General features: G+C 32.8%; 2 protein-coding genes across 2 annotated transcripts; both read left to right on the top strand.

The window, feature by feature from the left end:
- Nucleotides 1–273: 273 nt before the first annotated feature.
- Nucleotides 274–1,792, top strand: LOC129318316 (protein LYK5-like). Its single transcript, XM_054963044.1, has 2 exons — nucleotides 274–885; nucleotides 1,175–1,792. Exons 1-2 carry the CDS (start codon nucleotides 274–276, stop codon nucleotides 1,790–1,792), a joined length of 1,230 nt encoding a protein of 409 aa, XP_054819019.1.
- A 1,149-nt stretch (nucleotides 1,793–2,941) lies between these two features.
- On the top strand, nucleotides 2,942–9,486 carry LOC129317010 (probable hexosyltransferase MUCI70). Its single transcript, XM_054961311.1, has 6 exons — nucleotides 2,942–3,500; nucleotides 4,484–4,701; nucleotides 4,872–5,048; nucleotides 5,131–5,286; nucleotides 5,490–5,766; nucleotides 8,956–9,486. Exons 1-6 carry the CDS (start codon nucleotides 3,107–3,109, stop codon nucleotides 9,186–9,188), a joined length of 1,455 nt encoding a protein of 484 aa, XP_054817286.1. The 5' UTR covers nucleotides 2,942–3,106; the 3' UTR covers nucleotides 9,189–9,486.
- Nucleotides 9,487–22,626: the final 13,140 nt, after the last annotated feature.

The following is a 22,626-nucleotide window of genomic DNA, read 5'->3' as shown; positions in this document are numbered from 1 at the left end:
GACCGAGTATGAGAAACTGCGGGCCAGGTAGGAGGAAGTTACTATCTTGGTAATAAAAAATATTGCTTCGAATTAGTCAGCAAAATTTTGACACGATAATTTTTATCTATTTATTGGTTCCTTATCTTCCACCTCGCGTTGCGTATGGTGCTCCAGTAATATATATGTCAATTCGCACCAATATAAAAAATAAGCACATATTTCTATAATATCTTAAATCATCATACAGGAATGCTCAAACTTCTCGTCTTCCAAGTAACCATCTTTGAAAGAATGGAACAGTTTCTCATAACTCTGTTCATGCTATACTTTGTGTCTTCAAATGCCAGAGCAGAGCAGAATTACTCAGGAAATTCCGTACTCAACTGCAGCATCAAACATGAAAACAGGCCTTCATCAGCTTTCCTTTACACCTGCAATGGCCTGAGCAAATCGTGTCTGGCCTTCCTCATCTTCAAGTCCCAACCTCCTTACAACACAGTTACTTCAATTTCAAATCTGACATCATCAGAACCAGAAGAGCTCGCCGCAATCAACCGCGTGTCTATGTTCACTGTGTTCCCAACCGGCAAAGAGGTAATTGTTCCTGTCAACTGTAACTGCAAAACTAAGGACTATTACCAAGCTGATACTAATTATACCTTGCCCACAATCCAAACTTATTTCACAATAGCAAATGACACCTATCAGGGATTGTCCACTTGCAATTCTCTCTTGCGTTACAATCCATATGGGGCATTAGATTTGCATGCTGGTATGCAGTTACACGTGCCACTTCGATGTGCTTGTCCAACTCAGTCTCAAATTGCCAGTGGCACCAAGTATTTACTAACTTACGCAGTTGATTGGGGTGATAATGTATCTTCTCTTGCTACAAGATACAAAGTAAGCTCAAGTTCTGTACTTGATGCTAATGTTATTACCACATCCACTCTTTATCCATTCACAACTATTCTGATTCCCTGCCCAGTGAACCTGACAACTCAACCTCCATAGTTCACCCTGGTCTACCACCAGCCTCTCTCCCTCCTCCTCCTCTTGTTTCCCCTACCAAAAATGGCAAGGCTAAAACTAAACTCTATGTCGCACCACAGGGGGGTGTTGGCACCCAGGGGGGTGACTTTCGTTGCTGGTTCTGTGTGTGACTTTGTTTTCCGTGTTTCTGTTGAGGAAGAGATCGGTGACTTTCGTTGAGGCACGTTATACGATAAGAAAAACCAAGCTCGCGTCTTCGGAAGAAATTCGTGACGAGATTGCAGGCATTGAGCATGTTTCTAAAGAGTACAGATTCGAGGAAATAAAGGAGGCGACCGAGGATTTCAGTTCAAAGAATAGATTAGGAGGCTCAGTGTACTGGGGAGTGTTTGGCAAGGACATCTTGGCTGTCAAGAGAATGAGGACAGATGCGTCCAAGGAAGTGAAAATGCTGAAGAAGATCAATCATTTCAACGTCATAAAGCTGCAAGGTTACTGCAAAAACGAAGGCTTCTTCTACCTAGTTTTTGAATACATGGAGAATGGCTCTCTGAGAGAGTGGCTTGAAAAAAATGTACCCACGGAGCACCAGAGTTGGGGCAAGAGGATCCAGATTTCTCTGGATATTGCCAACGGACTTCAATATCTTCACAACTTCACTGAACCTTGCTACGTGCACAAGGACATCAACACTAGCAACATTCTACTAAACAAGAACGTCAGGGCCAAGATTGCAAATTTTCGTCTTGCAAAAGAGTCAGAAGGGGATATAATTTGCAATCACAGGTGGTGGGAACAGAGGTTATATGGCTCCTGAGTATCAAGAAGCAGGATTAGTCAGTCCCAAAATGGACGTGTACGCCTTTGGAGTGGTGTTGCTGGAACTGATCACAGGGAAAGATTCTATCATTGTGCAAGCTGGAAGTGAAGCAATGCTTTCTACAGTTATAGGATCTGTCATGGCAAAGGAGGATGCTGAAGCCAATCTTAGTTCGTTCATTGATCCTAGCCTTACTGGAAGGAATAATGGCAAAGCATGTGCTATTGAGCTAGCTAAAATAAGTGTAGCCTGCTTAATCCAAGAACCAGAAAGGAGACCAAGCATGGCAGACATTGTTTCCAGCTTATTAAAGATACAGGCTAATCTGCTGCCAAGAATATCACCCACCATAAATAGTAACAGTCCACGCATGGGGAGGTGAAATGATTGAGAGCTTCACCTAGCTGATCCTGTTAGTACCTTTTCTTTTGGAGTTATTGTACAAAGTACCGTGAACTTGGTGTGCTGACGAGGAATCAGATGCGACTTACAGAGCGTTGTTCCAAAAAAAAATGGATACAGATTACGTTGTATTTGATTTCTCTCAACAGGGAACAAAGTAGTAATTGTCAATTGTCTTAACAGAGAAGATTGTACAATCTGTAATCAGACTTTCTGGACGAATCCTTTCAGAATAAATTTCCTAAAGCTAACGGTAACAGGAAAAGTCAGTAAGTTTGCAGTGAGAAGCTGCAGCAGATAGTCATTCCGGCCACTTTTAGTTTACTCCCTTCTTATATGACTTCGCTACTTGCTGTGGAGAGCAATCCTTCAACCACGCAAATTACTTCATTTTAAACATCACAAAGGGTTGTTGGGTACGAACATAAATTTTCGACATTTGAACAATTTTAGGCAAGATGATCAAATTCGACCCACAGGGACCCAAATATTCAACAACATATTTTTGTACATTTTGATATCTTTATTGTTAATAAATTTTTATTAAAATTTACAATCCTTGATGATAGTTTAATCAATTAAGCACTACCGGCGCATGAATTTTATGAAGGAAATGGCATATTTTTATAATTTAATAATATCTTGAATATTAAAAAAATACTACATGTATTTTAATTCTGTTAAAAAGTAAACTTAATTTATATATATATATATATTAAGAAAAGGAACCACTGAACCTGTGACTCGTCAAAAAAGGGCTTAACCCGGCAAATGTAATTCTGTTCTATTTTCCTGTCCCCGCAGGGTTCCCGTTCCGTGGACGGGCCACGGTAATCTTCATTTCGGTTAACCCTAACATCAGTCTGGATTCTGGTAGCATACCTTCCCACCAATTATCGTTTTGCTACAATGTTCGACAACAGCAGCAACGTAGCGATCTCTGTTCTGGACGATGAATCTGATGACCTTGGTCGGATGCGGGTCCGTGCGCGACGGAAGCGTAAGAAACTCCTGCACAGAGGCGAGAACGGGTTCGCTCTACGCCTGCTCAAGAAGCTATTGAAATACTGGATGCTGCTCATCATTATTCCAGTTGTGGGTTTCCTGGTATTCGAGGCTTTCATAATAGGCACCAAACCTGGTTTGAGGGTGAACTCACAGCTTGGTACACCAGACGAACCGTCTCAGTTTAACTTGGAATTTAACAAAGTTGATCAATCTACACCCACATTGGGGAAAGATCCGAAGAGCAATTTGAATCGGCTTGATCCTACTAGCCGTGTTATTGGCGGTGTCCGACAGCGTAAGTCGAGAAGTTTCCAGTTATCTCGCCGAGCTTATGTTAAAGTAACTAATTTTAGATTTTACTCTATCAGTCATGGGTTGTTCAATGAAATTCGTGATCTCATGCTGAAACTTTCGGTGGAGTTGTATTCGAGTTACACGTCACTGTCTTTTATGATTATAACTGCCAGAGTCTTTAACAGATCTGCTTAAGCAACCTTTTGGCGTTGTTTGTTAATCTGTTAACAACTCCCAGCCTAGGTTTGAACCTTTGCTTAGAATCTGCCGAGCAGTTACCCCTCCTAAAATGAGTTTTGTCCTTGTCAAGGGTGCTGGGCGGCACATGTACCAGATACTCCATATATACATATACATATACATATATATATATATATATATATATATTATATTGCAGAGTTTGTATCATGTTATGTTTATATGAGCGTTTAGTTGCAGTCGTGTTTGCAGTGTAGGTTGTGACGGTTTGAGCCATTTCGTGTCACAAATTTACCAAACACCAGTGTCAGTTGATGCTTCACTTTTATTGTGCTGAAATGCTGGGAATTTCCAATCGCCTTGCATTAACTGAGTGGCGCAGTTGTGGCTACAATACTATCCTTGGCCCATCTCAGTGTCCAATTGTCTTAACATTTCTGCTTACAATATGTTTCTCGTTGCTTTACATATATGAATTTCTGCAATTTTGCTTGATAGCTTCTAATATAGCAGAAGTAGGGTGAAGCTTCTTTAAACAGGAAATGAAGTGTAATACTTTATAACCTGGCCCAGTGAATCTGAGCTATCTCCTTGTTACTGGTCCTGACACGTGTCAGTGTCATCCTGAATGGTTCAATATGCATTTGACCCTGGCCGCTACTGTGCTTCTTTCTTTAGCTATCATTCCTTTCCCGTTATGCCCAAATGGTTAAACATTCATTTGTGTTAAGATGTGTTAGGCATTCCAAGTAGCACCTTATATGACGTGTGAATTGATCCTATCAGGTTGCTTGAAGATCCTACCACCCGAAGAACTCGAACATTTAGATCTCCCCATGGAAAAAGACTACAAAGACCCTGTTAATAAAGTTTTATATATATCAGAGAGTGACACATATTTTGTAGGGGGGAATACTGCCTCGACTCAACAGAATTCAGAAGTTATGAGTTTTAATTTATTTACTGGAAATCAAACACTTCATGAAAGAGAGAGAAGTTTTGAGGTAATCAACTGCTGCTCAGTATTTTGATGATATAGGATAATTAATCTACGACATGGCATGGTTCTCCTTGGATTCCCCCCTTTTTGAAAGAGAGGGATGAGTCTACTTTAGCTACTTTCACTACTTTATAAGTTTGGCTTTAGTCATGTACCCTCTGTTTCCAAATATAGGTGAAAGAAACTATGGAGGTACATTGTGGGTTCTATAGTTCAGCTGGAGGGTTTAAGATAACTGATAAAGATAAAAGTTATATGAAAGCTTGCAAAGTTGTAGTATCTACCTGTGCGTTTGGTGGTGGAGACGATCTCTACCAGCCCATTGGTATGTCAGAGGCATCACTTAAAAAGGTTAGTCATGTACGAATGGAGTTTATTACTGATAAAGTTAAGTAAAAAATCTTATCTTCCAAATCTATTTAGTGGCATGCAGGTCTGCTATTTAGCATTCTGGGATGAAATCACTGTAAGAGCACAAGAATTAGTGGGCCACAGAATTGGAGAAAGTGGATTTATTGGCAAATGGCGTGTTGTGGTTGTAAGGGATCTTCCTTTTTCTGATCAGAGATTGAATGGTAAAATTCCCAAGGTATCATTGTCAGGATCTTGGCTCCCATATTTAAGTGCAAATGCAAGTTGTAGTTGTATAGCTTCATTTCATCTCCCCCCCCCAACCAAAAAAAGAAAAGAAAAGAAAAAAACTCGGGCATAAATTCCATTTCATTTTGTCCTCTGCTAAAACTTCCTTTCATTCACTTTCTTTATAATACTGTGTGCTGAAATATCTTTCAGATGTTAAGCCATCGCCTATTTCCTCAAGCAGAATACTCTATTTGGGTAGACTCGAAGTCCCAATTTAGGAGGGATCCATTGGGTGTGTTGGAAGCACTTCTTTGGCGCTCAAATTTTGTACTTGCCATATCTGAACATGGAGCACGTGGCAGTGTCTATGATGAGGCTAAGGCTGTTGTCAAGAAAAACAAAGCCACACCAAAAGAAGTTGAAGTGCAAATAAATCAGTACCGCAAAGATGGGTTGCCTCAAGACAAGAGATTTAATGGCAAGAAAGGTATGCGCTGCTTTAGAATATTGTTTCATTAGTTAACATAAGATTTAAGTAGCATCTTGATTGCATTTTCTTTTTCTTGGAAGAGTTCTTTGTTATGTTTGTTACTCGACGTTATTATTATGATAGATCATGGCTCTATGTTGCCCATTGAAACTCATGGCTTTCTAGTGTGAACATCTTGATTTCACTTGTTATTTGTTAAGTCATTAGTTCAAATCGGCTGTAATGAATTAACTGGTTTAACTTGAGCATTGTTTAAAATTAATTTCAGATTTAGGACATGCTTGTAATCGAGGCTTTATTCCATTAATTGTTATGATTAGATACAAAGAGTTATTTAGCTGAGATAATCTTTGCTAATCTCCCAAGAAATTATCACCCTGATTCAGTCAAAACAATTAAAATAAAAGCTGATTCTAACTAATTAAAATGTTTTCAATTTCAACACCTTTCATTCCATTGTGATGAATGAGATTCTTTGAAATATGCATTGTTGCCATGTTGTCACAATATATCAATGTTTTCAGAATCAGACCGGACATTAAACCGAAAAGGTTAGCAGTTCACGGTTCGCATGGTTCAATTGGATTGGACTAATAGTCGAACTGGTGACATAACAATTAAATTAAAAAATTATATATGTATGTAATAATTTAAATATAAGAAATAAATATGAAATTACGACTTAACTTAAAAATAAAATTAAATATTTTAAGTTTATCATGATTTAATAAACCACATAATACAATATAACATCAAATGATAAAAAAAAAATTGGTCATTGTCTAAAAAAAATTTGACAAAAAAATAAAAAAATAAGCATTTTTTGAATAGTCTGGTTTTTGAAACTCGGAACTGGTTCCCAGTCTGACTGCTGATTCAAAGTGGCCTGACTGGCTCAACTCCCCAAACAGTTTTTTTTGCTTGACCGAACTGTTAGCCTGACCGGTTAACTAATCCAACCGTCCGGTTCGGTTCGATTTTTAAATCACTATAATATACCTGCATAAGTGTGGATATGCAGATTCTCAATTTCTCTAACAGCCTGGGTATCCACATTACCTCAGAAATCCTCAAGGCCAGTGCTCTAAACTTGGTATCAACATTGCTTCTCACTCCTACAGGGTCATCGAATTTCCCCATGAAAATGTATAGTAGTGTTATTGTCATTGTGGCATTTTTTGTAGTTCAGTTAGTTATGTTCTGATTATGTGAGATAGTCGTTAGGTTAGTTATGGGTGTTAAAGCTTATAAATACTCCTATGATACAATTGTAAATCCTGTTGATTTGTCTAATGTGAGTGCGTATTATTCAGAATCCTGTGTCTCTTCTGTCAATCCGTCTCTCGCTCTTGCTCTCCTCTCTCTTTCCCTCTCATCTCTCTGATTCTATCCTATTTCCTTCTCTTTCTTTCTCTTTTCCATATTACAATTCTGTATTGAGTGGCCTTAGTAGATCTTCTATCAACCACTGACCCAGCACAGTCGGCTTTAATATAAACGTCTACAACTTGCACCCTCTTCTTTAAAGAACAATCCTCCACCTGGGTAGCATTTTCAAATACCTCAAAATTTATACACTGCTTCCACGTGCTCCTCTTGTGGTTTAGTCATGAATTGGCTCACCACACTTGCTAGAAAGCTAGTATCTTGCCAAGTATATGGCAGGTATATTAGCTTTCCCAGTGTCTGGTATCTGCCTAAAAGACAACATTGCATTGTTCGATGGATTTAATAATCAAGGCTTTATTCCCTTGATTGTATTGATCAGACATACAGGGTTATTTGGCTAAGATAATATTTTTCTAACCTACCCAAGAGAATATCACCCTCATTCAGTCAAAACAAATAACATAGTATCTGATCCTTACTAAATAAAATGATAATAAGAGCAAATAACTAAATAATAACGAGTAAATTATTGAACTTATCTAGGGTCCTACTGGTGGGCTTTATTGGGCCGCCAATGGGAGATTATAAAGAAGGTTACATTTGTAGCTTACATGTTGAGCAGTGGGGGAAAGGTGCACAAGGATTCCACTGACCGATGGAGTACAAATAACATAGTCAGAACTTTTGGAGATGCCTTATGATGATAAGTACCTCCCTGGACAGATTATATGTGCTGAGGAAGCAGAGTTCTCTTAGGGTGTGTTTGGTTGGGGTTTTTTGGAGGGAAGGGGAGGTGAGGGGAGATGCTCTCCTCCCCTCATTTGGTTAAGAAATTTTGGAGGGGAGGCTCCCCTCCCCTTATATTGCTCCCCTCCAAATTGGGGTTTTTTGAAGGGGAGTTAATTATTTTGACTATTTTGCTCTTATTTAATTTTTGATATTCTAAGTATACCCATAACTAAAAAAAAATTCTCCTTTATATCATATTGTATTTCACTCCCAGACCTCAACTGATCTCATTGGATTTTTTTAAAAAAAGTTACATTTCATCATATTTTATTATATATTTAGTTATTTATATTTTTATAAAAAATTGTTATTGGTATAATTATTGGTTTATTTTTTTTTCGCATATTGACTATGATAGGATGAGCGTGAATTTTTAAAAAATAATGCAATTTAAATTGAGATGTAAAATTATTCTCTACAAGAAAAAATTTAAAAAAATTTAAACTAATATATAGGGATATAATAGTAAATTAGTTACTACCTTCTCTTTCTCCTTTCAAAACAAAACAAAGGGTCATTAAAAAACCCTCCCCTTCCTCCCCTCCCCTCCCTTCCCATCCCCTCGAACCAAGCATACCCTTAGTGTGGCATAAGGGGAAAAGTCAGCAAATTATTATAAAACTACTCATGCTTGATAGTTGTAGGCTTGAGTTGTTGTGCTTAGAAGATTGCATAATTGATACGTTAGGTAATGGTATAATCCGTTGAGTGTGAGAGCAGATGTTCCCAAGACCGCCATTGGAATGAAGGTACGGTCATGGTGAAGTTTATAAAATTCCAAGTTGACCGAGATTGCTGGGATTTAGCTTCCAGTTTAAGTTAAATAATTAAAATTTACTCTGATTTTGCAGCAGTGGCCTAATGAGTTAGGTTTTACCATTTTTCTTGATGACAGTTGTCTTGTACTCATGCATGTTACCAATTTTGACTTATCAGTATGTTTTTTCGACTGTGGGAACAATATTTGTTAACAAGCTCCCATGTCTGGCCAAAACTTGTTCTGTGCAGCTCTATCCGAGGCTTCCATTATCGTGAGGAAGCATACACCACTAACTAATCTGCTTATGTGCCTCTGGTTTAATGAGGTGGTTCGGTTCACTTCAAGGGATCAGCTCAGTTTCCCATATGTTCTATGGCGGTTGAAAGCATTCGAATACGTCAATATGTTTCCAGTTTGTACCCGCAAAGATCTGGTCAATAGCATGGGCCACCTCCGCAAGGTCAAGCCTTTGCAAAATTGATTCTACAGAAGTTGGAAGAGAAGGCATGTGTTGCTTCAATTAACGATTCGAATCCCCATTCTCAAGATTTCATTTCTCTAATTTCATCGGCCATCGGAGTTAGATATTTGTATGAAACTAGATGTTACCCACTGCAGAAATGCAAGGGGAAGAGCTTTATTTTCTGAGGCTAATAGGATTTGTACAGCTATGTGCATTTAAATTTATGCATGCATGCATGCATGCATACATATGTATGTATGTATGTAAATTTGTTGGGAGGAAGTAAAGGATTAGGTATGGAATTGTGATGCTTTCATTGTTTATTTTTTAATCTTTAATTTAAAAAAAAAAAAAGAAGAAAGATCATGCATGACATAAGTGACTAATTTCCTCATCCTCCCTTCGTGGCTAGAAAAATAAGAATATAATATAATTAATTATAATTAATTATGTTAATAAATTTTTTATAATTAATTTTATTCAATTGAAATTCAAACACATCCACGTATAAATTGTGGAAAGTATATTTAGAGGTGAGAAAACTACCCTGAACGGGTCACTTGTGCAAAAAATAAAAATAAAACTCCCATTGGCAAACATGGCCTTTAACACAGGATGGTCATAACAAATTATTATCAAAAGTCCAAATTAAACAATTTTTTAAAGCTTAGATAAATAAATAATTATTTAAAATAAAACAAATTAAAACAATACCATTATGAAAAGTTTAATTCTAAAAAAATAGAATAACAACTAAATGTTTACATAATCATCCACAATGTAAAAAATATTAATAAAATTAACAAAATGACAAATATTAAAAGAAAAATTGTCTAAAATAACATCAAAATACAAATTTTATTACGATGAATTTTATTAAACTTATTTTTGTCAAATAAACATTTAAAAAACTAACTTTTGGCCAATAGAAAACCAAGCATACACTTGGTTCTAAAGGGTTAGCATGTTAGGCTCTCATTCTTAAAATGTTAGTCCTTGCAAGATATTTATTTTTTTTTAAATTTTTTTTAACAATTTGGATATAAAAAGTTGATGGAAGCCTTGAAGATTTATAAGAAAATCTTGAAAATCAATTTTAAGGTTTTTAGAATAATTTGCTTTGATTCTTGTAATTTTTAAATCATTATTATTTCTTTGTCCAAGGTAAATGAAAAAATTATCTTTAAATTTTAAATTTAGTAGCATCATAGATTTTGAACTCATTTATTATAAATTGTTTCCCCAACTGTTAATTGGTGCAGTTTGATCCTTACTATTAATAAAAGTTAATTTTAACTACTAGTTTTACAAAAAAAAAGGATAGAAAAGGACTTTAATTTTTTTTTTTCAAAAAGGACAAAATTTAAGGCATGAAGAATAATTTTTTAATTGAATGATTTACTACTTCAATTATAATCATAACTATAATTAAATAAATACAGTAATTTATTTTAATGTATAAATTATTTTAGAACGTATGTTTTGTTTTATAATTTGTTTTTTACCTGAGAAGAGTTTGATTTACTTTAAAATATCCTATCCATCATATTATATATAAAAATGATTTGCTTTATTCTCATACAAATTATTTTGAAATAGTATTCATTGAATATTAAAATTAGAAAGAACGAGTTATTAATTCAAGACATGTAATTCTTGCATAAATTAAAATTTAAACTTGTTATGGTTTAAAATTTATTGCGCTGTGAATACTTTGTTGAATAATAATAAGTATTATTATTAAAAAAGGTTGGCAAAAAATAAAAAATTAAAATAAAATAATAGCAACGAGATTCGCCCTCACCGCCTCAAGTTTATATATATATATATATATATCTTTTAAATTTTTTAATCGCGATAGGTGATCCAAACATCCAGTTCAGCTATTGACGGGTATAGCAAGGCTCATCAAAACCACGCTTTATTTAAGTGTGCTCACTGCCCCATCTTTCTATATAAATAGTTTCAGAGCATGTTTGGATTAGTTTCTAACTTTAAGTTAGAATGGATCAAACTGATGTTAGAGTATGAAAAGCTCAAGAATAGTTGTTTGGATGAGCAAAAATTTTCAACTGAAGTTAGGGTGGCAACGAGTGCTTTTTCCCCAAGCTGTGAGACCTGGTTTTTGCTTCTCCATTCACGTTAACGTTGATCCATTGGAAAGCATTAAAAGCTTTTAAATTTTCATGCTTTCTCTCTCTTCATTCGAGCTCTAGCTTTGCTTCACCTTCCTCGCATGCATGATCATTCTTACGCTCATGACCTCCCTTGTTTGCGTTGCACACAAGCAACGCCGTCGCCAACGGCTAATCTCCACTGTGTGGGTTATTCGCAGTAACTTCCAGCCGATCTCGAACTCTGTCGTCCTTGCTCGCATCCAACATATCCCTGCTCTGACGTGTGGTTCTCCTTGTCACCTCTCGATCTCCATTATGGTCCACTAAATCTGCGCTTCTTGTGGTCTACCATCATCATCAAAACTTTGCACCCTCTGCTTCACGACCTTTGACCATTGTTGCCACTGTTTTATGATTGTATTTTGCCCCTGCTTGTTATTGTTGCCCCTACTTCACTAATGGTTATTGTCTTTTTTTTTTGCCAACCACTGATGGTTATTATTATGTGTTGCCTTTTTTTAACATATGCAAGAAAAATTAAAATTAGAAAATAAGTATTAAAAAAATCAGTGATATAATTTACCCATTAGCTTCTTTTAATGGTTAATTTACATTTTAAAATTTAAAGGATTAACGCAATGATTGAAACAACTTTGAAGGATTGAATCAATAAATATTAAATATAAGAGATCAAATTGATAACTCTTACAAACATGAGGGATTAAATTTTATATTATTCTGATTTTCAATTAAGTTTTTGCTATTTAGTTCTACTTTTGTTTACAAGAATTACTATCTTCTTATTGAATACTAAAAGTCTAAAACATTAATGCTTATTTTTATTTTTATTTTTTGTTCATTTATTATTTAGATTTTCCATCACTTCATTTTCCCTCAACTTTACAGATTTATTTTATTTCAATTTAATTTGTATAAAACTAGGGTGCATTTTTTTAAAAAAAAGTCTTGCTTTTAATGAATATATATATATATATATATATATATAATATAACTACTACTTTTGTACATATGACATAAAATTGAAATTGTATAAAACTTGATTTTTAAGTTTAATATTTTTTACTTATTAGTTAGTCAAAAAATCAAAAAATATATACAAAAAAAATCATACTTAATTATTTGATTAAACATCTCAACTGATTTTTGAATCAAATCATCTAAACGAATTTCAATTTATCTAACTGATTTTTGACAAAAAAAGATATCCAAACATAAATCACATTACATTAACTGACTTTTCTTCTAACCTCAATTTGCTAACCTCAGTTGAATTCTAACCTAAGTTGTAAATTTTTTAATCTAAACACGCTCAATCACCCTCCTCCACAGTGCAAGTTTTGATGTAGGTGTCATAATTTGGTTCCCTGTTGCATTCGGCTTTCTTAGTGTGTGTTTGGATTAAAAAATTCATAATTGAGATTAAAACTCAACTGAAATTAGTAAATTGAGGTTAGAAAAAAATATGTGTCTATGACGTGATTTATATTTTGGATATATTTTTTTCATAAGACAGTTTGGACAAACTAAAATTTGTTTAAATGATTTGATTTAAAAGTCAGTTGAGATGTATAATGACAAAAATAAATATAATTTTTTTGTGTATATATTTTTGTAAACAATTTTTTTTAAAGTTAGAATTAAAAAATATTAAATAAATTGATTGATTAAAAATGTTAAATTTAATAAATGCGGTACACTGATTCTAAAAAATAAAATACAAACTGCTACCAACTTATAAAAATTATTATTTATTATTAATTTAATATAATAATAATAATTGATGATTTAGTGATCCAATTTGCATATTCACAAATGTCTTTTTTTTCCTAGAGCCTTGTGCAGATATTTACAATAAGATGAGAGATTGAGGAAGCCCTTACGCCTCACTAACTCGTCATCGTCCTTGCTCAAAAACTCTTTAATTCTCCATTATAAATATACACCTATGTACGAATCACACTCTTTATTGCCGAGGGCCTCCTCCTCCATTGAAGCTCTGCTGCTATAGACCTTGTTGAAGGAGGTAGAGATTAGGAATCTCTCTTCAAAGTAAAGACACTCTCGATGAAGGGGAAGGGATGACAACAACACAAAAGATGGAGATCAAGTCTCAACGACGCGCTGCAATTGTCATGACTCATCAAATCTAGTAGACTTAAGAGAGTGAAGGGCGAGTAAGGGATGAGCTACCATGGGATAACAATAATGAAGGGCTTCAGTTCATATTAGCTCGGGCAACTGATAATGAAGAGAGAGAGAGAGAGAAATTTTAAAAGGCATTTAATGCTCCAATGTTCATAACCCTTAATGCTGATGAAGGTGATCAACTTCATTAAAAACACCCATTTGCTCCCAACTATGCTAAAAAAAATTTTTTATATCCAAACATGATAAATTGGGCTTTTAGCATCCCAACCTAAGTTTGGGCCATCCTAACCTACGTTGGGATGTAATTCAAACATGTACTTAAATGGTTTAGGTGTTCTTGTTTATTTAGTCTATAGTAATGGTTATGTCGTTTAATATCCTTTACAGATCGAGATACCTTCCATAATGGAATGATCATGGATGGTTTTGGCTTGGATTAGGGTGGAATAATTACATTTTTTAACCTTTTCTTATTCGACTATAATTTGGAGTTTGGATAAGGATAGGCTTTTACAATATCGCAGTTGGGACAAGGCCAAAGGTTTTTACTTGAATGTGTGCTAGATTCAGTGAAATCTTCCTTACCTTGATATTTGTGAATAGTCCTCATATTCCTAAAGTCTAGTCTATTTTGACCATCAATGTCTCTTTAAGGAGTCTTTGATTATTAGAAGTGTGTTTTTATTCTTATAGGTAGAATCACGATGACCATTCCTCTTACTAGAATCACGATGATTATTAGTATGGGTAAAACCTTCTTTGTTGGGATTTATTGAATTGGTTATGCGTCCTCACTGCATTTGTTTTAAGATTTCGCTTACCGATGATATGTGATGATATTTAATTGAGTTGGGTTAGATTTTGCTAGGAATTTTACAGTCTTTAGATAAGATGCTCTTGAAATATCATAAGCGCCTTTGTCTATCGATTTGGATCAAAATAAGTTTGAACTATCATTTATCTAATTACTGAGATTGGATTTTACAAATATTTGGCCCATATTAGATTAGTAATGAAGTCGTCCTCTATGGATGACTGGAAGATTATGAAGTATCTAAGATAACATCTTTTCTTTAAAATGATAGTCTTTTTATTTGGTTTTGGTTGATAGATAGTTGAGTGAATTGTAAACTTGTATTATTATAGCCATGTTCTCAAAAGCTGTGTAAAGATATACACGTGTTCACATATGGGAAAATTATATGAGCAATTTTGTGTCCTCCTATTCACAAGTTCCCCACCTTGATTGCAGCATCTTAAGCATTGTAAACAATTTTTATGATTATTCTTGTCCTCTTTTGTTGTGGATCATTTAGCATAAGTTATGTGCTTCCTTCTAATTTTACTAGTCAATGAAGATTTATTAGCTAAGTTAATGAGTTTTATTGATTATTAATTTATTTTTATAATGTCTTGGCTATTTATTGTGTAGTTTTCCAAATGATTTGTGTTCTTAAGGGGCTTTGGCATTCTTAATTCCTTAGATATTACTGTTGTGCTATTCTGGTTTTGTTTTGTAAAAGTCCACAAATATTATTTTGTTTATGTACTCATCAGTAAAAGAATATTTAGTTTTTAACTTTATGACAGTAATTTTAGACATTGAGATTTTTGCATCACTTTTGGAAGTTAATTGTCTTAGTTTTGTCTTATTATGTTTTTGTTTGATATATGTGTTTAATTGGAGATTTGTTTTGCTAAACTGGTTAACAAAGTATTTCAACAAGTTAGCTATTTTTTTTTTGCAAAAATTTAGTTCCCTCTCCTTATCTTTTGAAATTTTCTATACACTTTCAAAAGTGATTCTAAGTTCCTTGGTATCTCCGTCTAGGATATATGGCCTTCAATTGGTCTTTTCTTAGAGAGGGTGAAAAGAGCATGGCTATTTACTCCCCAGGTTCCTTTTAGGACTAGTCTTTTTTAACATTTCTTTTATTTGCTATGTCTCTTAAGAAATCTCTTAAAGTGTTCATGTCATTTTGATAACATCTTGTCTTGTTGGTTTCAACAATTATGGTGGGGGTCATTGTTCTACAATTTTTCATTACATTGTAGGATTGCAAGTTTTGATGAAGGAAAGGCTGGTCAGTGAAGATTAAGGTTTAAAGTTTTAGGGAATTTCTTATATTGTCCTTTCATTTGTATATCCCTATAATTATGCCCTAGATTTTAGTACTTTGTAATGTGAGGGCTCTACATTTTTCATTTTGGAGAAGGGCAGGCTTTATATGGAGGTGTTTAACTGGAGCCATATTTTAGTGCAGCTGCATTTTGGTTGTCTCTTTCTCTCTTCATGTGCTTATTGGATATGAAATTAATTCCTTTCATTATGGATTACTCATTCAACTATTTTTGCTTCTAAATTGTATTCTCAAGGTAAGAATGGAAGTAGTTTTCTTATGGCTTTTGGCTTCCATACTTTTCTGTTGCCTAGAGCTTGACTCTACTGTGATATTTTGGTTTCTTCTAGAAATCTTTGCAAATATAATATCAAATTTTATATTTAGTAGTCAAAGAAGAATTCCTCCCTAATTCGACTGTGGCAATTTTGGACAGTGATATTTAGGCATTAGATGGGACTTTGCATCAGTGGAAAAAAGGAGATGAAACTTTAGACAATAAAGGTTATTGATCTTCTTAGTTTCTTAACATTGCTTTGGTTTGACGTGTAGGTCTTTAATTGGGTCCTTATTTCTTACAACAGATGTTCAAAGTTGCTTAATAAACTGCCCAGAGTTTTAGAAAGAAATCGGTTACCTTTCCTTTTTTATACTTTTATCATTTTGCTTTTTTCTTCTATACATTTTTGAAAATGAGTGTGAGCTTGTTGTTTCCTCATACAGGATGTCTGGCTTATAATTGTTGTTTTGTCGGAGTATGTGGAAAAAGCATGGGAATTTTTATGGCTTCTTCTATTCATATGTGATGATTCTGAGTTTAATGTTTAGGCTTTTATTAGTGTTTTGTTCATCATCTTTCCTCAGTTCTTTTGAGTGAGATAAAGTGATTCAATTAAAAAGTGTGATTCACTCCCCTAACTAATTTTAGGTTTTGAGCTTCCCCCTAATTTAAAATGTTGGTTTAAATTTTGATATCTAGGCATTTAATGGAGGCTAATTTTATTGCAGTTGGTTAAAAATGTGTCTTGATAAGTTACCTTAAGTTTCACAAAAAATTGGTTACATCATCTTATTTGTGGCTTTTATTGTCTACTCTTTCAAAATTGATTCTCTATTTCATATTGTCTCATCTGCAATTTATGGCCTTCAATTATTGTTTTTTCTGGGCTTAGGTGAAAAGAACTTGGATTTTATTTCCCTGGGTTTGTTTAAGGATAAGAAAGTGGTTCTAATGTGAAGTGCTGTTCATTCCCCAATAGGCCCTTTTAGATTTTGATTCTTTTTTCCTTCTTGTTTTCAATTATTTTAGTGTGGGTTTTGATATCATTGTATTTAATTTGTGGCTTATTTTTTTGTGTCTCATTAACAACTCATCTTGATAAGTTGCCTAGTGTTTCTCGAAAAATTTAGTTCCATCTACTTGCTTATGCATTTTCTTTTATACCCTTTTAGATCTGATTATATATATATATATATATATATATATAATATCTCATCTAAAGTGTATGGTCTTTAGTTTGTTTGTCTTACTTACATGAGAAGAGCATTGATTTCCTTTCACTGGCATTAATTTGTGGCAACTAGTTAATAATGTGTCTTGACAAGTTGCTTGAAAGTTCACACACAAAAAAATTAGTTCCATCTTACTTCTCAACCTAGAAGTATGTACAAGTACTTGAGTATAGCCTTAAATAGTGAATTTAAGGTCTAACACTCTTATGGTCCTAAAGGAGTGCAACAACCTAGTCAAAATGAAACACTCTTGATTAGAAATATATTTGCTCATAAGGCTAAGGAGATGTGTCCTTCTCTCTATCTGTCGGAGATCCCAGCAAACTCCAAGCCTTTTTGGGTCTTGCAAACTTTTGTTTCAGAGCTTGAACATGGCAAGGAACTCATCTCTCCTTTGAAAGACAACACTAAAGTCAAGATAATGCTAGAAAGTGCAACACCTTCTTTTTCCAACTATGATGAAGCTTTAGGAGACCTAAACTTGGTGAACAGTTAGTCTCTTGTCTGTCCCAACTCTACTGTTAGAATTCAAAATGAAGATACTACTATTTACTTGTTACTCCCATCTAAACCTCCAGGCATTGAAAAAAGTTATCGTCTATGTCTTGCCTTAAAGACAAGGCAAATTTTCAAGGGGGGAGTATTGATATTGATAGAGTACCGAGATAATGGGTGATTTAGAAATAGAAGTATTATGAATAAATATTATTTTTAATTTATTTTAAATATTTTATATTTAATAATATTGTTTGGATTTTATTGAGCTATCTAGATATTTATCAAGATATCTAGTTATTTATATTTTATTCAATTTTTATTTAATTATCTAGTTATCTAGATTTTATTCATTATTTTATATTTTATTTTGCATTATAAATATGCTTAGTAACTCAAAAGCAAGCATATTATGAATAAAACAAACTTTTGAGGCTTTTGGCCCTTTAAAAATTCTTCTTAGTATGGGTGTTAAGATAAGTATAGAATGAGATTATTGTTTTATATCATCTTGATAGATTTATTCCTTTTATTTTCTTTTATCAGTTTTATATATTAATATTACAAAGCTAGATTCTGATTTCTTATGTCGATAGACATTTATCTTCCTTATTTTTCTCCACCCATCCGAGATCCTATCATAAGTGAAAGGAGCATCTCTTTTTGTTTTTTAGGTTATTTTGGTTTGATAAGAGTTATGCTACTTAGAAGGGATATGTACTCCTCAACAACATATTTTTTCTCTCTTACTAGTTATTAATGTCTTATTCTTAAAATTTCTCCTATACACTTTTTGGAATTATTCTCAAATGGTTTTGGTTAAAAAAAAAATGACTGCACTAAAAGGTTAAAGGGGGCAACTCCTTTTAGATGTTTTTCTTTTCTTTTTATTTTCAATTTCTATTGTTTGGTTTGACTTTTGATATCTTGGTGTTTAATTTATGGCTTTTTTGTTTCAATAAGTTGTCTAGAGTTCTCAACTTTTCTTTTCCTCTTTTGAGCTTTTATTTTTTTCCCCATAATCTCAAGTTCAATTATACAACTAGCTAACAATGTGCTTCAACTAGTTGTCTAGATTTTGACAGACAATTTGGTTGTATCCTCTTATGCATCCCTTACTTCAATTGTTTTTGCTTGAGTTTTGATATCATATATTATGGTTCCTCTATAGGATGCCTTTACTTGGCGTTTGTTAACCTAGGCTTAAAAATCATAGTTTTTTTTTGATTTAGGTGGAAAGAGCATTGTTTTTCTTTTGCTAGATTTTTCTAGCCATTAGGAGGTGGGTTCATTTTCTGTCTTTAGATGGATGCTCTTGAAACATCACAGGGGCCTACCATGTGGATAATTTTCTCATTTCCTTCATAATCTAACCTATTGAATATTAATCTTAATTTGATTCATGGTGAAAGAATTGGGTTTTGAACTATGATTAATCTTGTTTTAGAGGTTTAAAAGCTAGAGATACCAGGCATATATTATAGTTTCAAAATAGTTTTGTTCTCCATTAGTGGCTACAAGATTATTGTAGGACTCTGAGTTTTTTCATATCTCATCCAAGATGTCTAGCTTATTATTGGTGTTTTTTGGTAGTGGGTGGAAAGAGCATGGGTATTATTTCACCAAGTTGCTTTTTGACATCATGTCTTTTTTATGAATTTATGTTGTTTTACTATTCCTTTTTTCATTTGTAATTCTCATGAAACATTGATGGCGTTGGCATTTTAGTTCTTAATAACTGAGGAAGCCTAGTATGTTTTGTTGCTTACTTATTCAACATTTTTGAACTTGTGTTTTTAAGGCAAGCATGAAAGTAACTATTGTGCTGCTTTTTCCATTCATATCTCTGTTTCCCTAAGATTGATTCTATTGTGATGTTCTTGTTTTATTTTTGTTTTGTAAAATTATGCTTATATAATTTCAATTATTTGATATATCCTTGTTTTTTTTATAAAAAAACCCTTGTTTCAGCTTTTCAATTCCTTTATGAGAGTTTTGATACTTTATTAGAGTCGTGTAGGTGCAATTGTTTGACCAATTTTTCAATAGAGTCATGAAGCGTTTGGCAAAAAATTGGTGATTTTTTTCCCTCTTATTGGTTTTATTAGATGCCTCTTTATAACATATGAAATTGATTATATACATTCTAGATTACTCAATCAATAGTTTCTTGTGGTAATTTATCATAGGAATTAAAAGCATTTGTCCTAGTGTTCTCTCCTTGGTTCCATAATGACTAACATTGTTATTTTTAGCTTAATTGTTGTCATGTGTCTTTTTTTTTAAAAAAAAACTTTTGATATCTAGTTGTATAATTGGTGGCTAATTTTTAGCATCTCGATATCAATGTCTTGATAAATTGTTTCCACAGAAAATTTGTTTACATCTTTTTGGTTATGCCTTCCTTTCTATAAACTTCTAGAAACAATTTTGTTTCATAGTAAAATATACAACTGGTCCTTGGTCTTTTATAACATGTTATGGCCAGAAAATTTACAACAAGTCCTTCTGGCCTTTTATATCATGTTACATCCAGAATGTGTGGCTATTAATTGGAGTTATTTGTTATTTTGATGAAAAGCTTTTCATTCTCTCGATTCGTTTGGGTGAGATAGAGTGATTCTTGTGCTTACAACTACTTACAATGGGTCTTGAGATGTAATAAAGATGGATTCACGTTAAAGTTTATAAGAGAAATTGCCCCTACAAGCCAAAAAAATATTACATAACAAGACCCCAAAATTTTTATATATCCCCATTAGAAGATTTTGTTTGCCCCCATCATTTCAAAAAATTCATTTACCTCCTTACAAAAATTTTAATTCTCCCATATAAAAATTTATAATCTAAAAGATTAAAAAATTTAGAGTTAAATTGCATTTTTATCCTTAAAGTTTCTCTTGAGGAGCAATTTTACCCTTATATTAATAAGTGGGGCAATTTTACCCCTAAATTATTATTTGTAGGAGTGCTAGGTATCCTGTAGAAGGGTTTTTTACTTCTCAAAAAAATAATTCAAGAGTAAAATTGCCCCATTTATCAATAAATGGGTAAAATTGCTTATCAAGGAAAAATTTAGAGATAAAAATGCACCTTAACCCAAAAATGTATCCCATCAAACATTAATTTTTTATGTTTTTTTATTTTATGCATTATCTTTAGCATTAATTTTATTATGTTATATCCTTAATAAATATTTAAAATTATTTTTATAAAAATATTAATATTTATTTTTAATATAAATTATACCTCTACCAATTTATTTTTCTAGATCCGTCACTAATATGTAACCTGAAATTTTTACAAAATATTCTGTCTTTCATAATTCAGATTGTATGGCCCTTAATTGAAATATTTAAAATATGAGAGTTGAACATCTTGTTGTCACATGTTTGGATTTTCACATGCAAATATTTGAAGAAAATAACTTCATATACGTTTGTGTTAAATTTTATTGACAAGTGAAAGTTTATATTTGAATAAGATGACTTCATGGTATTAACATGTAAAGGTTATGCGTGGAATATCCTAATGGGTTTAGGCATAGCATGCAAGCTGTTGTTCTGATAGGTTTTGTTCTTCCGCGTACAATGTATAGGTTTTGATAGATACTTGCTTGTAAAAATCTGAACACATATTTGTTAATATATGAACACCTCATTATAAAAAGAGAATGACAATAAAATATCATTGAAATATATAAATAATAATCAAGTCTATCAAAATACCATAATTTATTTGAAGCCTGTGGGTACCTTTTTTGCGATAATAATTTTAGATTAAATGACTAAATTGCCCCTTATTTAAAATAAAAATAATGGGCTTGGCTTCATTTTTTCAATCATCACTTTTATCTAAGCAATAATAATTTTTATTTTGTAAATCATAAAAGTTAAACAAAAAATTATAACTCTCTACATGAAATTTCTTTCATGATCGATAAATAAGTTTTGAAAATAACTAGTCCTGATCACAACTCTTATTTGAACAATTACAACTTTAATTTTATGAATAGCGAAAATTGAATAAGAAATAACAATTTCACATGTGAAATTTATTTTATCATTGAAGTCTAAATTTTAAAAATAATCAATTATAACTTTTATTCTATCAATTACAAGAATTGAATAAAAAACCATAACGTTTCACATGAACCTATATTTTAAACAATGAATAATTTAGTTATTTAACATAAAATTATTAATGTTAGAAAGATATCTAAAGACTTTAAAAGAAAATATAGTATTTTAAAAAACTTAATTATCATTTATATATCTCTATAAAATTTTATTATATTTTTTTATTATAAAATATGTAGCAATAGCTTGCATTTGCAAGGCTATTTCACAAAACTTGTTAGAACATGGTGCACTAAACTTTTTCATGTCATTGTCACGAAGCCTTCTTACTTGCCAATGAAATTGAAAACAACAATATATGAAGTCATCTATTTCTAATGTATTCTCTTCCTCTTTTTTTTGGGAATTTTTTGGACATCTTTTTTATTCTATTCGCCACCGTCTCTGCTATTTTTAGCACCATATTTTTTGTGTGCATTTTCCCCTTCTTCCTCCTCTTGATTACCTTCATCATTCTCTTCTTCTTATTTGCTTGCTTTCTGCCAAGATGAAAATGCAGTGAACTTCAATTGCTCCTCGTTGTCAAAGCTTTGCTAGTTTTCCTTCTCCAAGTGAGGGTTACTTTTATCATTTGTTATAGAAAAAAAATATTTACACTTAAAGCCTTTAAATATGTAGAATAAATTTAGATTCCTTTGGGCCTTATTTGCCATAATTTTATTTAAGGCGGCCTAGTACGATATTCTCCTTATTCATATACTATTACTCTTTAATATTTCATAATATTTTTTATTTTTTCAAAAGTTCAATTAATATTTTGTATTCATACATTATTTTTTAAAAAAAGATATTCACGAAGGTCATGGTATAGGCGTAACATTGTAGAAGCGCAGTTGAGGCTGTTGTTTTGCGGTAAAATCAAATTAATTAGATAACTGGGAACAAAAAACCAAATTAATTATAG

The sequence above is a fragment of the Prosopis cineraria genome, unplaced genomic scaffold, assembly GCF_029017545.1.
Source record: "Prosopis cineraria cultivar Desert tree isolate PC_DT_omini unplaced genomic scaffold, ASM2901754v1 PC8, whole genome shotgun sequence".
In the NCBI taxonomy this organism is placed as follows: domain Eukaryota; kingdom Viridiplantae; phylum Streptophyta; class Magnoliopsida; order Fabales; family Fabaceae; genus Prosopis; species Prosopis cineraria.
The sequence above is the reverse complement of the archived record's forward strand: the minus strand, read 5'-3'. Positions and strand labels throughout refer to the sequence as shown.

Coding starts and splice junctions, on each gene's coding strand:
- LOC129317010 (XM_054961311.1), top strand. CDS start 3,107: ATGTTCGACAACAGCAGCAACGTAGCGATCTCTGTTCTGGACGATGAA. Junction 3,501..4,483: donor TATTGGCGGTGTCCGACAGC/GTAAGTCGAGAA, acceptor TGATCCTATCAG/GTTGCTTGAAGATCCTACCA. Junction 4,702..4,871: donor AAAGAGAGAGAAGTTTTGAG/GTAATCAACTGC, acceptor TTCCAAATATAG/GTGAAAGAAACTATGGAGGT.
- LOC129318316 (XM_054963044.1), top strand. CDS start 274: ATGGAACAGTTTCTCATAACTCTGTTCATGCTATACTTTGTGTCTTCA. Junction 886..1,174: donor CTCTTGCTACAAGATACAAA/GTAAGCTCAAGT, acceptor CTGTTGAGGAAG/AGATCGGTGACTTTCGTTGA.